This window comes from Chanos chanos, chromosome 1 (genome assembly GCF_902362185.1).
Source record: "Chanos chanos chromosome 1, fChaCha1.1, whole genome shotgun sequence".
Taxonomy (NCBI): domain Eukaryota; kingdom Metazoa; phylum Chordata; class Actinopteri; order Gonorynchiformes; family Chanidae; genus Chanos; species Chanos chanos.
Window position 1 is genome coordinate 6,254,059 of NC_044495.1, and position 17,026 is coordinate 6,271,084.

At 42.4% G+C, this 17,026-nt stretch overlaps 1 protein-coding gene across 1 annotated transcript in view; it reads right to left on the reverse strand.

Moving 5' to 3' along the window:
- LOC115817840 (formin-1) overlaps positions 1-16,701 on the reverse strand; it is a 71,816-nt gene extending 55,115 nt beyond the window's left edge. Inside the window, exon 1 of the mRNA XM_030780980.1 lies at positions 15,027-16,701. Coding sequence (XP_030636840.1) covers positions 15,027-16,701 — 1,675 coding nt within the window. The remainder of the gene's footprint in view (positions 1-15,026) is intronic.
- Between the last annotated feature and the right edge of the window lie 325 nt (positions 16,702-17,026).

Sequence of the window (17,026 nt, forward strand, 5' to 3'; positions counted from 1 at the left end):
TTTTACAAGGATTTCATGGTAACATGACATGCATTTTTTTCATTAATATCCTCACTGTAGTGCCCTAGGTAATTCTGACATGCCCTCCCCCACTAATATACCACTGTAAGTATAGCACTCAGATCCCTGCCCACATCATGTCTGCATGCTTTCTCTTTAACCCTCGGGAAATATTTTCATGCACAACAGAAGAGAGATGGGGACTCTTAAGTCAACCTGGCATGTACTACTCCTGGCTTTGGAATCAACCAGCAAGGATCTATTCCGCTCTGCACGGCGAAAAAACGATTACACAATTTCCGATACAACATAACGTCCAGTTTGAATCTCTGCAGTCCTCATATCTCAAGTATAACACTCCTGGACAGGGTACAACGGGAGAAAAGAAAACAATATAAAAGTATCCTTGATTTGATTTTCTTCTGTGTGTCAAATGCTTGAAACTTAGTTTGAACCGAAATAGAGTTTGTCGAGTGTATGTTTTGCTTACAGTGTAACATTCAAAGCACAGTTAAGGCACAGCGATAGATAAGGAATATTGCATTACAGTATAAGAAAGTAAATGGTATTGTAGGGTAAAACTTGGCAGTGAAATATGGAGGAATCCTGATTGGATTAATGATGTTTCATTATGATAATGCATCTCTCTGAATTGCTCGAGCGAGACCTTACAAAAACGCTGACTGTATTTTGGTAAGACTCCAAATACAAAGTAAATTTTGTCCCAAAGTCTCTCTCTCTCTCTCTCTCTCGCTCTCTCTCTCTCTCTCTCCCACTGCAGAAAACTGCTGTAGTCTTTTACACGAGTCAGCTGTAATCCAGTGGAGGACATAAGTGCGAAAATTTCGTTTTAAGTATGATTTACGATCGGGAACATCTTGCCAGATCATAAATGAAATGTTATCTTCGTTCACGTGGCATCGGGTCACGCTGCTCTGAACCAGACCTGGTTAAAATAAGAATTTCAGGCATTTGCACGACTGTGCCCTGCCCCACTACTCTTCAGCACTCCAGTTCCTTATGACCTTGATCCACAGGCAAAATGTTAGACTCTTTAAAAGGCCAAATGTTAGACAATGCAAAGCATACATGACACATATGTGCAATTCAACACATTCGGTTGTTTAGTTTGGTTTAGTGGAAAAGGACACATGGTAGAGGAGCCATATTGGAACAAGACCCATTCATATACACAAACTTAGTACATACACACACACACACACACACACATTTATATATATATATATATCAATATACATATACTCAAACACTTCTTGGAAACAGTACTGACATTCACCAATTCATATACACAAACTCAGTACACACACACACACACACATTTATATATATATATATCAATATACATATACTCAAACACTTCTTGGAAACAGTACTGACAGAACCTTTAATATCTAAGAATAACTTGTCATTTCTCACTAATTGTACACCTACGTTTGTCTAATTCACGATTGTACACCTAAATGTTGATGAACCTTAGTCATGCCTAAGATGTAAAAAGACAACAGTACCTGGAACACAATACCAGAGTGTAAAATTTATGAAACACTGCCCCCAGCTGGACAGGAGAGAAAAAAGAATATGTGTGTTAGTGGCTGAGGGGGTGGTGCACTCAGGGTTCACCATGCCCTGAAGGGCTGGTTTAGGACAAAGCACACCCACACCCACATCCATTCAAGTGATAGGGAACAGAGCCGACCCACAAGTAGCACTCAAAGGTCATTTCAACCTCCATTAGACAGGACAAGTAGATTACCACATGTTACATATGGACTGTTCTGAGCTATCACAATCTACTTTAATTCAGATGTGTGTTCTGCTTTCATGCAGCTATGAGCTACAGTGCGTGTGTATCCTTGCAACAGAGTGGCATGGGCTGAAATTATGGCCTTTAAATTTCCAAATGCAGGGAAGCTAGATGATAATTCATTTTGGGTTATGGGGCTCTGGCAACATGTAAGATCATTAGTGGAGACGGTTTTCCTCTTGGAAGCTCTGCACCTGTTCATCTGTCCTATCATTTTAAAAATGAGAAGTCTCTTCCAGCTTTGTCTCCAGACGTAAGATCACTTTATTTAACATAACCAAACTTGACTCATTCTCACAGATCAATTAAAACCATAACTTCTTAACGTAACACCATATAAAGTGGAATAGTTCTAGAAAAAAGGGCAGCCCTTGGTTCAAATGAACAAGCCTTTTCAAAATTTGAGATTATTGTATTTTAAATGGGCTGAATCTTGATAATCTCATAAATAAAAGGTTACAGTCTAGACACAGCTTCTTGGTATAACACTTCATGAAGAAAGCAGATGACAGATGGCAGCATCTCCCTTTAAGATTTGTTTGCATTTATTTGAGAAAAAATGATGATGAGTTTAGCGGCGGAACGGTGGTGCAGTGGGTAGTGTGGTGTTTGCATGTTCACCCCGTGTCTGCAGGAGCTCTGGTTTCCTCCCACAGTCCAAAGACATGTCAGTCAGGTGAACTGGAGATACTACATTGCCCCTGGGTGGGAATGTGCTTGTCTGTGTGTGTATGTGTGTGTGTGTGTGAACGTACTGTATGTTTGTCTGTGTGTCTGCCCTATGATGGACTGGCGACCTGTCCACGGGCGTTTCCCCCACCTTTCGTTCAATGAACGCTGGGATAGGCTCCAGCACCCCCCGTGACCCTAATTAGGATAAGTGGCTTAGAAAATGAATGAATAAATGATGAGTTTAGAATCATTGTGATTGCTGGTTTAATATTAATTCAGGATGTCATAATAAGGTTCTCTCTTTACAAGAATAAAGCATTGAAGCACATATGAACGCACAGTGCATAATGTAGTTAAGCTTATGGCACTACACATTTAAAAAATAAGACTTGTAAACCTTTTGTGTGAGTGACACACACACACACACGCGCGCGCACACACACACACACTGTGTAAGTTGTAAAGGGTGAGGCAGCGTTCAGTGGCACAGGAGAAAACTGTTCATGTTGTTATTTCTCTCTCTCACTCTCTCTCTCTCGCTCTCTCTCTCTGTAAAGATTCAGTCATGCTTGGCTGAATTAGTCTGTTCATTAAAAGCAGCTTACATGACAGTGGGTATCTCGATGCTCTTTCCTTGCCAGTGCATGTGATCAGCTTGTTTTTAGTTTAATGTCCTGAACTGAACTTTGCAAAACCTTGCCCTCAGATAACTTCACCCTTACTGTAACATGTACAAAAGTGCCTGTGTTCAGGCATACAAAGGAAACCACTGCAGTATGCAAACATACACTATCTAAGCCACTTATCCTAATTAGGGTCGCGGGGGGTGCTGGAGCCTGTCCCGGCGTTCATCAGGCGACAGACGGGGAAACACCCTGGACAGGTCGCCAGTTCATCGCAGGGCCGACACACAGACAAACACATTCACACACTCATTCACACCTGGGGCAATTTAGTATCTCCAATTTGCCTGACTTGCATGTCTTTGGACTGTGGGAGGAAACCGGAGCTCCCGGAGGAAACCCACGCAGACACAGGGAGAACATGCAAACTCCACACAGAAAGGAATCGAACCAGTGCTGTGAGGTGACAGCGCTACCCGCTGTGCCACTGTGCGCCCAGTATGCAAACATAAACTTTCAATTAGCTTAGCAAATACCAAATTACTCCCTCTCGGCTTTCTTATACTGACCTTTCAAATTCATGATTGTCTGAGCCTTATCGTTTTAATAGATCTGAATGTCAGATACCAGATTCACAAGTTGTATTATGTGCAAGCCTTAATGTCAACAATAATCAAACTCCATGATACTGCATCAGATCCATGCCTCTCCTTGACAGAGAGCCTTCAAACTGAAAGCCTGAGTTGAAGAGGCCAAAAGAAAAATAAATGAATAAATAAATAAATAAATAATAAAAGCGTGATATGTGGATATAAGTCTGAAGAGGAAAAACTGGCAAGACAATCCTTGGTAGTATGTCGACCATTTTAACGATTTTGTATTCCACCTGGGTTGTGCCAAACTGTAGTGTATTACTACTGGAATCGTATCTGCGGACATTGGAAAGCACGCGCATAGTGACGCGATGTCTGACGGTGTTACTCCCGTCATTATCGAAAGGTTCGGTGTTTCAACTTTCAGGTCAGTACGGGTAAGTAAATGTGCAAGTGGTTATATGCACTTACATGTATCTCTACACACACAGACACACACACACACACACACACACACACATATATATATATATATATATATATATATTTACATAGCAATCTTTGCCCAGTGCCTCTTTATGCTGATAGAACAACTGGGTGCAATAGAAAACAAACTGTTATTATTGCGTCATCCTGGTTACGTATGTGAGAAGAACATCATTTTCGTGCAGCGCGACTGGAAAGTGACATTTCAAGAGCTTTAAATCAATTCCGAGACAACTACCAAGAAAAACCTTTCGGGGTGAGTATGAGAGAGATTCGAGCTTGTAGGCTGAACGTGAGTGTTATGTCAGATGTTTGAAAACTGTAGATCATTAAGAATGAAAAGTTATCAAATCGAAGTTTTGCCTTCACTGTTTTGTCCCACTGCCGAATTATTCTCCTCCCATCCCTGCGGCACTAGCCTTCGCCCTGCGAAAGGTCCGTGCTGGGGTTTGTAGATATGCCCGAAACTGCAGCTTTACAGTAGAGCCACGAGCCTTCTCTTAAAACCGGCGGAAATTTAAAATTGGCTCCCTCCCAGCCTATCCTCTTTTCTATTTGTAGTGCCCATAGCTAAATCAGCTGACAGATATTTACAGATATTTTCAATTTGTAAACACCGGAAACTGCCGTTTTTTTTTTTTCAATTTGCCCACTCGTTGTTGATCTTCTTCGCAATGGCCGTAAAGACCACAGCAGTTCGGTTCGCGCAGCGGGTGTTTTAGAGAGCGTATAGAGTATAAATGGAGCATTTAGCATGCTTTTAGTTAAGCCTACGTTACCCAATGTATTGTACGAATAACACCGCATTCCCCCTAATTTCTTCCCCTAACTTTTCTTCTCTCACATTTTTAGCATTTTACCTTGACGCGATGGAGGGATGTGAAGTGAATAAGTTTAAGGAGGAAAATCCAAACAATTTTGAAGGGAAACTTGAGGTTTCTCAAGAGACCCTGGAGAGTCTCCTTGAGGCTGCTACAGTAGCAGACAAAGAAAAACTGGCCGAGAAAATGAGAGAGATTTTAGGAGATGCATGGAGGGCAGAGAGACTGAAGCTGGAAAAAGAAAGAAGTGACCTAAAAAGAGCGTGGATGGAGCTACAGCAGGCTCAGGTGGAGACCGTGAAGGCTAAGGTACACTGTGAGACACTGGCAGCTAAGTTACAAAGACAGCAAGAGGACAATACAGAGGACAGTCAAATGATACAGGAAGAACTCATATGGATTATGGAAAATGAGAAAAAGGAGATGGAGAGAGCAAACAAGTTGACGATTGCCGCCCTGCGGTCGAAGATTGAACAGCTGCAGTCGTCCTTGGTGCAACGTGAGCGTGACCTGCTGAGAGAGAAGGAAAAGAATAAGGAGAAAGAGAGGGACAAGAAAAACTTGAGCTCTGGAAGTGAAGCGCTGGCGAAAGCCTGGGCAGAACTCAACCGCCAACACGACGAAACGAAGGCCGCTTGGAAAGCTGACAAAGAAAAGTTGATTGTGCTTCTGACGGAAAAAGAGAAACTCGAAGAGAAGAAGAAACTGAAGGAAGCTATGGGAGCGCACGCGACGGACGGGATTAACGGGGTAGAGTTCTTGCACCTCATGAAAGTGAAGAGGGAGGAACAGAAGAAGATGGAGGAGACCTGGAGGAGAGAAAAGGCAGAGATGGAGAGAGAGAGTCAGAGGGCAGCTCAAGTGCTTATGAGGGAGATGAAAGATACAGAGAGGTGCCTTACAGCTCTCCACAGTGAGAAGGACAGACTCCGGTGCCTGTTGATGCAGATGGAGGAGAAGTGGCAGAAAGAGAGGAAAGAGATGGAGGAAGAGAGGAACCGGTGGGCTGAGTTAGAGAGAAAAATGAAGGAGAGAGAGGAGTTATTACTGTCAACAATACCCACTATGGTTCTCCTGAAACACAAGTTCATCCATGAGATTAAGCACACCCAGGTCCTTAAAGCAGCAGATGAGCAGTTGACCAAGAGAGAGATAAAGGAGAGACAGAGGCTAGAGAAAAAGAGGCAGAAGGAACTAAAAAAGAGGAAAAAGGAAGAGGAAAAGGCCGAGAAGAAAAAGGAAAAACTGTCCAAAAAGCTGGAAAAGGAAAGAAAGAACATTGAGGGTGAAAAGGAGAAAAGGGGAAAAGCAGAGGATGAGGAAAGACCAAGGACTCTGCTCCAGAGCATTAGGAAGAACATGAGGGCAATTTTTTAAAGGCAGAGAAAAAACCAACAGAGAGAGAGAGAGAGGACAGAAATGTACAGAGACAATGCCTGGACAACATAGACAACTTAAGATTAAAGGGAGGGAAAAAAACATATGAAAAAGGAATGCCGACAGGGACAAAAACATCAAGAAATCCAAACGTCCCAATATAAAACCACGCTCATCACACTAAAGGCAAAACGATCCGCCTGCAAATTAAAAACGTTTTAATGAAAGCTGAAATTTTGAGCTTTTCGTTCGTATGTTCTTTAGTGAGTTCTGGCATCTGCCATAGTACCAGAATAAGTTTATATGTAATAGTCGTGGATAAAGTGTATCTCTAAAGTGTAATTATTGTCAGTCATTCTACAGCTTCATCCCCATGACACATAGAAAGTCACAGCTGGCTTTTAGAAGTGGACTTTTTTTTTAGATAGATGTCCTATCTTTAAGTCCATCAGAGGCCAATACAATTCACATTGTGTTAACCTCTGTGTATGTCAAAGATATTACTATTGGGAGTTCGCTCTAAAAGCAGAATTAATATTAGCATTGTGCACCTCTTTCAAACTATGGCCAACCAGTTGGTGAAAGGATAGCATTTTTAAATTCTATATTTTGTGCTGCTCATTTTAAAAAGCATATGCATTGTGGCCATGTTTCACAAGAGGTCCGTGTAGGCGCTCACTCAAACAGGTACAAACAGCTAATAATGTGAATAATCAAAGACACAAATCGATTATGAAGCACACCCTAACTTACATACTCATGTTACGACTGTGACGTCAATGTCATCAAGGGCATTTGTGAATTATTTTCAGTTTGCCTGTTAAGGGCTGTTTCCAAGTATGTTTAACACAAATGTCATGTTATTGTTTACAGGTAGGTCATAGTCATAATGTTCTGCTTGTCTGAACATGACTGGGTTGCCCTTTTAAACATTCAGGACCCATTTTGTGTTCTCAGTAACATAGCAACCAATCTTACATTTCATTGGCTGTGGATAGCCGGTAAAATGGATAGATTTTCCAAGAGAAAAAGGACCAAAATGCTTCTGTTGCTCAGAAAAGCAAGCAAAAGTATACAGCCTTTCAAAACAGAAGAAATAAGTTCTCAACCTCATGTTCTGTTTTTATGGTTCCATTAACACAGAGAACAAAGGCAGACAGGAGAGAACTATCCAGAAAGAATGCCTAAGGGAAATATAGTGAAAAATTAAGATAAAAGGGGGAAAAACCTGATGAGAGAGGACTGCTGACAAGGACAGTACCAATGACAAATGTAGGGCAGATTAACCTGTCGACAATTTAAAGAAAAAAAGTTTTTTTTTTTTTTTTTAATTTTCCTGTTCTTTAGTGAACACTGGCATCTGTCACAGTAACACAATAAGTTAATAATAACATAACAGTACTGGATGGAAGGTATTAATTAATTGTTGCCAGTCATTTTAAAACAGCCTGCATCTGATGGATAGAGTCACACCAGGCTTTTACACGTGGACGTTTTTAGACAGGTATTCTCACTTTTAAGACCATGAAGGGGCCAAGAAAAGCCATTTCGTGGTAACCTCTGTGTATAGCAAAGAAAAGTGGGAGTTTCCTTCACAAGTGGAAACCACTTACACTTACATTAACGTCATATAGCTGGTTTGACCAGCCGTTTTTTTTGGTTTTTTTTAACTATGGGGGTCAGGGTATGGACCCAGAAATTACACATTTGGTGCTGTTTACTTAAAGAATGCAATGCAGCCAAGTTCTGCAAATACTAAAACAGCTAGAAATAGGCGGTTGTAAATAACTACAACCACAAATCAGTTATTAAGCACACATTACTGAGACAGTAGCGCTATGATTCCAACACATGTATTGAGAGCACTGTTATTTTCATTGCAGTTGCTGAGTAGTGTTTTCATGTATGTTTCGTTCTAACAGTTAAAACTGAAACTATATTTCCCTTATACTTCATAACTTTGGGCCACGTCCCATTGTACCTCCACTCTAGTGTGATTAATATTTATACAAGTGGGGGTATTGCACCTTAAGAAAGTGTATGCAGAATTTACGCAAAGTGAACTGTACCTTACAAGCTTAAAGGCTAAGAGTGACATGATGATCAGTTAAGGTCTTGTTTACAGTGTCACATGAAAGGAGTGAGTCAGTGATGCTCACAGTCACACTCTGATCATGCCTTTGTCTGAGTTTCCTTCTGCAGACGCATTAAGTTTTCATTGGGCCTTGGGAAAACTGCTTGTCCTAGAGGGCATTATTATTATTGTTGTTGTTGTTGTTGTTGTTGTTGCTGTTGCTGCTGTTGTTGTTATTGTCATTGTTTTTGTTGTTGTTCAGTGCCACTGTATTTTATCTGTTTCTACTTGTTTCTCTTGTGTTACCATCGAACTGTACAACTCGACTTGCATATCTTGTAATCATAACAAATTTAAACTTTTATTCCTTTGATATTATTTATCCTATTTTATGGACCAGTGCTCTGAATCATGAATAGTGATATCGATGGCTAGCTTTCATAGATTAATTAATCGACAACATTCAACCACTGTAATAATTATGTAATATCTCCTATATTCTAATAAGTGTGGAATGTGGGATTATCACTAGTGTTGACTGACACGACATCTGGCCAGTCAGACTGTGTGAAGAAAGTAGCTGTCAGAAGCAGTGTGATAGCGTGTGTGTGTGTGACAGAGAGAAACAGAGAGGGAAGGATAGAGAAAGAAAATGAGAATGAAGAGTGTGAGATAGGATAGAGAGACAGCGAGTACAAAAAAGAGAGAGAAAAATGGGTGCATTAAGGAAGGATAGGGGGAGGATAAGACCTAGAGAGAGAGAGAGAGGGAGTGAGAGAGTGAGAAAAGAGAGAGAGAGAGAGCGAGAAAAGAGAGAGAGAGAGAGAGTATGCCCAAGTCAGGGGTTGGTAGGTTAATGGAACAGAACCATTTCACAACACTAAGGAGACGTTGTCTCATGACTGCCATTGGCTGGCCAGCCAGCAGCTGCCAGGCTGCTTCATTATGTCTGTGTTGATGTATTACTGTTGACATAAGCACATCTCAACACACGCAGGACATGCAGCCAGCTCACCCTGCAATGAGAGAACTCCATGGATGGGCTCCCGTGACCGTGTTAACCTAGCCAGGGTGTCGTCGTCTGTGGAGTACACAGAACCATGGCATTTAAGTCCTCATTATTACTGCTTTTACAAAGCAGTGCACGTCAATGGATAGATCCAAGAGGTATCTGAGGGTTGGCTTAACAGTGTTCGCAACTCTGACACATTTTGTTGCATAACAGCAGCACAGAAGAATTTCTTTTGCGGGGCGCTTTCATCACAATTATGGATTTTCATACATCACTCTATTTTTTTTAATCCCATGATGGGTCTCTTTTTGTTGGAAAAAAATAACCAGTCTGACTGTATTGTACGCTGTTCTATTCACACCTGTGTCCGTAACTAGGGCATGCTTACCTAAGTGGCTGAAAATCGCATTTGAGTATGACTGACACAGCACACAGATATACAATGGAGTCTCTCTAGAGGCTCTGACACATGACGAGGTGGAATGTTCTGGATCTTGTACACTCTACACTTGGCGCTCATATTATCATAATGGAATCTGGAGCGTAATCCTTTGGACTGTTCCGATTGGAAATCCTCACAGTCACAGATAGATGAGAAACTCACGTGGAGGAGGGAGTGTGTGTGCTACGCGGAGCGAAAGATCAAGCCCCATACTTCTTCATTTTCTAATGACACCTAGGCTTTTTCTAGGGTCCCTTAGCTGCCTACCAATACTATGGTCAGGCTGGCAGAGAGGGAGAGAGAGAGAGAGAGAGAGAGAGAGAGAGGGGTGTGGTGTGGTGCCCTGAGGGTCACAGCTGTAATGTAGCATGGTATAATGTTAACCGAGTCATCATCATTCAACTACTATCCTCTCCACCACAGACAAAGTAGAGGCACAAAACCCACTGAGAGATAAAAGAGAAAAAAAAATACTCCACTCACACTGACACACTTTTCAAATACACGTAGAGAACAGAGAAAAGAGAGAGAGAGAGAGAGGGAGAGAGAGAGAGCTACTTCACAGACAATACAAATAAGGCACGGAACAAAGAGAGTACTTCTACAAAAGCTGACATGTTGAACATAAAAGAGACAGTTTCGGTGAGAGGACGGTAAAAGCAGTCTTTTTATTTGTCTTTTAAGTGCTCACTTCTGTTATGCTCAACAGTATTCAAAGTGATAGAGGAGAAACCTGTCATTGAGGAGATTACGGAGCGAGAGCCTTGTGCTGGGAAACAGGAGCAAGTTAGGCGCTACGGAGCAGAAGGGAGAGAAAGAGTATTTTCCCTGGCTTTACTGACTCACCGAGAGAAAAACATTTACATGCCACATGTCAATGACACACAAAGCAGGGTTTCCGTTAACTGGTAATTGCTGGTTTTTGCCTGGTAAAATGATTAAAAAAAAAACAAAACAAAAAAAACCCCAGTAAATTAAAAACTTGCCAGTAAAAATGTCTGGTAATAATGCTCATACAAAACGTAGCTATAACGAAGGCTGTCCCTAAACAGGACTTTTGTGTTTTGACAGCGAAACAGCCTGTTAACTGCATTGCAAGCTGCAAAGACAATTGGTCATGTGTGATTTCGAGTCGGCAGCAGAGGACTTTCACATGTTACAGGTTACAGATGTTTCGTAATAGCCTACATTTTAGTGGCTAATGTCGAGATGATGCTTAAGCGTTTCTGTTTGTTTTGCTTAATCGTTACTGTTCATTAAATAGTCAAAATGATTTGAGGTCGTTGTCATTCTTTCGTCAACTGCACGTTAAATTTGCCTTTGTAACACAGACTGTTACTGAAACATGAGTGGCAAGTTTCTAATTCGTCCGGTACAATAAATTCCTTCCAGACACCTGACCGGCAAGAAAAAAGTCCTAGCGGAAACCCTGACACATGGTCAATGAGTACTGTTTTTAACTGCCTAAATACCAGCCTAGGGGTGGACATTGTTGGGAGAATATATCCTCTTTAGCTAACCCTTGTCCGAGCAGATTCAATTACATTAGCTGAGGAGAATCGGTCTTTGTTTACTGGCGCTCTCTCATACACTGGACAGAATATAAGATGCCATTCTCGACTATGTTGTGTTTGTGTGTCTGTGTGTGTGTGTGTGTGTGTGTGTTTTCCTCTTTTCGGCTGGTTGCCAGTCAGCGCTGTCAACTGACTTGCTCGGAGTGATTGGTTTCATATGACCGCAGGGCTGATTGGTTTAAATCATTAGTGGATTATTTACGGTATCTGTGTGCCAGGGGGAAGGAGATGGGAGACGGAAGACCGATGACTAACTCACTCATTCACTCACTCATTCACTGAACAGGGACCAATCAGCTTATGATGGCATTACTCCTTCCTCATCACTCCTCTTCCCAGGTTTACTGTGCCCAGCCCCGGGCTTCCGCTTAGGCCCCCGGGCCTTGTGTTTGGACAGTGATAAAAGTACTGACACCAAAAGCCAGAAAGATCTGTTAGCGACTGTAGCTGTTATACTTGCTATAATTGGATCATGTTACAATACTTGTGATAAGTACTGCACACTCTTCAACGAGAGGCAGCTTTCTTCAACATGAGCGGCACATGTTGAAACAGCCATCTGTTAGTCTCTGTTTTTTTTTTTTTTTCATTCATTGCTTTTGAATGAAATGTGCATTCATTTGTATAAATATAAAATGAAGAGAATATTTAGGGGGGTGGGGGTGGTTTGTTTCATGTGATAAATAACCCCTAATGGTTATTGGATGAGAAGACAAAAGCTGGGCTTACTCATTTATGCTTCTGATACTGTTCCAAGCTTTGTGCAATTTTGTCTAATTAAGCAGGAATGATTAAACGGAAAAAAAGAGAGAGAGTAGAGAGATGGGGTCTAAATTTGGATATTCATTGGCAGGACACACTGTAAAGGACAAACCTCAAACTGACCCAGTTCGCTTTGGTGTCTCTGGTTTTCTTTTCTTTTTCTTCTTCTTCTATTTTTTTTTTGGATGGGGTAGGTATGTGTGTGTGTGTGTGTGTGTGGGGGGGGGGGGGGGTATTGCAGTTGCGTCTTTTTTAGCATCTCAAGACGGTCATTAATTATGAATATGAATATGAACCGCGAACAAGTGACCACTTGAAAAATGACTGAAATCTGAGATTTTAACAGATGTTATAGAGCTTGTCTTTAAAGCAACACATCATTACATGAGCTGATCTGAGCAGAGCTCCTGCTGCAGGCTGTCTTTGCTTTGCATCGCGGAAGTTTCCCCACCACAACACTGGGCTGAGAAGGAGAGACGTTTATAGATGGCGTATTGATCGAAGAAAAATCCTACAAGTATACTGTTACACGGTTATCCGAATGGTCAAGGACAAAAGGACCAGAATCTGTGTAAATTAAACCATAACCCGCATTCTCTCTCTCTCTGTCTCTCTCTCTCTCTCTCTGTGGAGAGAAACACAGATAAATAAAGATACAGATGGGGATAGATGTATATTAAAAAGCTATTCTTAAACTCTTTTTTTTAATGTTGATATTTGTAATATTTGATTAAGATGAGGCTACTCGCTAAAAGTAATTCATGGCTGATAAACGGATCAGACCGGATGTCACTGGTAGCAGGGCAGTCTGTGGATGAAGCTGTCTAACAGGTTTGCAGGGCATGCAGAGGGAAAGATTATTACCGTGAATCGGATTAGATCTTTGCCCCAAAGTCCCCCACCCCCCCACCCCCATCCTCTCGTGAGAATCCCTTTCCCAGAGACTGACCCAGAATGCTTTGTGTCTGCTGCCATCACACAGTTTCACTGCCGCGCATTGCACTGGACTGAACTTCAGCTGAACAGTGTGTCTCTCACCCTATTTCTGAATGGGGTAGAAACAAGAGACTTCCTCTCCAACATGTCAGTATTTGAGTGTTAGAATTAGTACTGGAGTCATCTCTAGCTATTGTGATGGAGACCGTTCTCCTTATGATTCAGATGATAGTGATTAGCAAGTCTTTGAATACTTTCTAGTTGTGACTGCTGTATGGGAATTATTATTTAGTGAGCATTCACTGTGTTCAAATTAAAGGACCAGACATTGTTGAAAAAAATAGCTTTTTTTTGTCACAGGTTTTCTGCATGGACAACCGTTGACATAGCATCAAACATTAATCAAATTACATACACAATAAGGCTCAAACAGTCTAAACTCCTTAGTTTGAGACATGAAAGTGACTTTTTAAATGTATGAACCTGCTTCAGCTGTCCCTGGTTTTAAAGCAAAACAAAATCTCCAAAAAAAAAAAAAGCCCAAACTTTTTTTTGTGCCATGTAGAATCAAATTTAAGTATTGCCAGCACAGGGAGTAACAGTCAATGATTAAATCAGATGGAGAATTACATGACAGAATAGACCCTGCTAACTGTCATTGGAAGATGGGACAGACCGTGACCCTTGCCCCTGGCCATGGAAGCTGCAGGGGGTGGGGTGGGGCAGGGCAGGGCATTTTTCGGATAGTCAATGGACAAATCACATCATCCAATGAAATGAAGCTTGTGATGCTTACAAATTGATGTGTCAAAAAGAGTTGGTACAGAAATAGTTTTTTTGGGGGGGGGTGGGGGTGTTTTTTTTTTTCCCCCCTATGTAGCCAGTTTATTAGTCCAGATTAAAGCATGGGTCGGTTTTTCGGAAGTTCTCTGTCATTGCTGCTCTAGCAGACATAAACTCTAATCCTTTTTTCCACACTAATCCATTGTGCCACTGGGAGAGTGAAATTTTGAGAACAAAAAAAAAAAAAAAAAAAAAACCCACAGAAAAAAAAACGCTGAATCTCTTAGTTTCTCTCTTTTCTCCACAGGATGTGGGTCTGAAGGTGTGGAACAAATTGGCATTGCATGAGTTGACATGAGTAGAAATGTGTTCGAATTCCATGCTGAACCAGTCCCTTTGATCTGGGGAACCTTTCTCTGCACCCCTAATCTCTCTCTCTTTCTCTCTCTCTTTCTCTCTCTCTCTTGCTCTCTCTGGAATACAGACACACACATACACACACTCACACTCAAACACAGACACACAGAGTTCTCCTAATAGCCTATCAGTAGGGGGGCCTAATTCCCTTTTTGCTTTTCGGGACAAGTGATCAAGCTTTGCGCCTGAATGTTCAACATCACATAAATGCTGTGAAACTTCTGAATATGTGGCCGTAGACACAGTGATATCCTAAAGATCTATTTTCGCTTTTTTTGAACTTGTCCTTGTTCTTTTTTTCCAAAATAAAACACTTAATCACCCTCAAATATTCCCAGACAAACAGAGCATTTCTTTAGCTTTGGTTTAAGAGAGTGTTATGTGTGTCAAGTCTTGCCTCAAATGAAAGTCTCACAGCACAGCACTATGGAGTATTTTTTCATTAAAAAAAAAATCAAACAAACAAACGAAAAACCCCCAAAACCAAATTAAAAAAAAAAAGACACCCAAGGCTAGAATATTGAGTTTATAATATACACACACACACACACACACATATATATATATAAACTTTTAAAAACTCTTTTTGGAACTTTTAATGCTAATGATCAAGAGTGGCAGTCACTCACCTGATGTTATGGATTTGGATGTGCTGGGGCTATTCCACCTGTAGTTCCCTCCTCCTCCGTATCTGGTAAGGTTCAGGTCCAGCCTTGTGATGGTTCTTTTGTTACCATTTTTGTCAATGACTTCCGTGGTGACCTTGGGCTCATTTCCAGCGTCTGGCCACGGAGAAGCAGCTCCAGGGGACCAGTTAGGACCCTCCCTTCCCCTGTTTTCATCTTCCTCTGGCAACAACAGAATGCGATGATTCAGCTGAGGACTGGGAAAGTTGGAAGACGATGGGGATAAGACCGGAGACATGCTCTGGAGGCTGTTCGTGGCCGGGTAGGAGGTATTGAAAACACCAGGCAGAGAAGAGGAGGTGGGGCTCTTGGCCCACGACTTGGGGCTACGGCTTGCAGGATGAGACTCAGCTTGGTATGAGAGTGGTAGCTTAAGTGTTTCTGAGGGCCGGTTTCCTCCAGGTGACTGACCCTTGGATTCCTGAATACAGTTACCATTCGAGCTCTTCAGCCCTTCCTGCGGGCTACAGTTGTGACCAGTGGCTAGGGTGTCCTTGGAAGAGTGAGGTACAGTTGCCATGACGCCATCCGAGATCTCTCCCAACCCCTCTGAATTTGAACGACCCACCTGTTGCGCCGCCCCCATCCCATCATGTACATCGGTTGGCACCTTAACCCTGGCATCCCTTCGGTTTATTTCATCATAAAGCTGAAGTGCAGATTTTCCTCCAAATTTCTCCTGGGATATGGACAGCTCTGAAAACCTGCTGCTCCCAGCGCGACGTACATTATCTCCACAGATCATCTGTTCTCGCTGAATATGGTCTTGCACCTCCTCCAGAAAGCTGCAGGACGCTCCGTACCCAAGCAAGAGTTCACTGTCATGTTCAGAGAATTCAGCGCATAGATCCCCGTCGGCCTCGAGGGCACAAGAGTCATCCATGAAGTCCCAGCCCCCCTGGGCAGTGTGGAAGTGCTCCTTCACGGGAAGAATGGCTTCACTTGCTGGTCTGACACAAGAGCCCGAGAATGGGGTGGAAGCTGAGGTCCCAGTTGTCTTTGGCTCCTCAAAGGCTGCCACCCCTGAGTCAGTGTGAACACCCTGTGAAGCAGCAACCTTGTCTGCTTTCCTCTTCATCTTGCTCTGTAGGAACTCCTCAGCACTGTCCAGCTTCTTTGCACCGAGCTTCTTAAGTTTCCTAGCGCGTGAGATTGCTCGTTTACGCTCTGGAGACACAGCCAAGGCATGTTGCAGGTTGCTGGTGCTCATGGCAAGAGATGGGTTTCCCTCCAACTCTTCCTGGAGCTTACCGTCCTGATTTCCCATCCTGATCCTGGCGGCACAATCTCCACACAGAGAGAGGATGTCGGCCAAGAGCTGATGGTGTTCCGCAGCAAGCCAGCGGAGCTCCGAAATGGCTTCTTTTGTTGCTTCACATGATTTGAGGAGTTCGCCTGCTGACTTGCAAGACTGGCCCCTTTGTTTTGCCCTAGCAGGAACTTCATCCCTCTGGTCACGGTAATAATCGGACAGGGGCCGGACACCACAAGGGGTGCGGCTACTGTATGTAAAGCCCCGGACCCTCCCTGTGGGGAAGTACAGGCTGATGTGGCTGGTCTCCAGGATAGGTTTGTAGAGACGGAGGACGGTGTGTGTGCCTTCCATGATGGGAGCCATTCTCATAAATCACAGTCGCTTAAATTAAGTGGGCAAGTCGTGCCTCTGGCTTTGGCATTGCTGTGAGGCAGCCTGAGGAGCTCTTAGCATTCATCATCTGGTCTGTCAAACTCCTGTCATTGAAAGGGAGGCTGTTACCATGACACACAAGGCCATATATCTAAAGACATACACAGGATGGGAACTTAACTCTAATTTATACACTGCTTTGAAGCGTTATTTCATTTAATGAATGGATCACAATTTATTGGTTCAATTTAGAAACAAAAATAGTTTCAGTAAATCTACATTTGAAATAGTCCACCACATCACAAACAGATTCAAG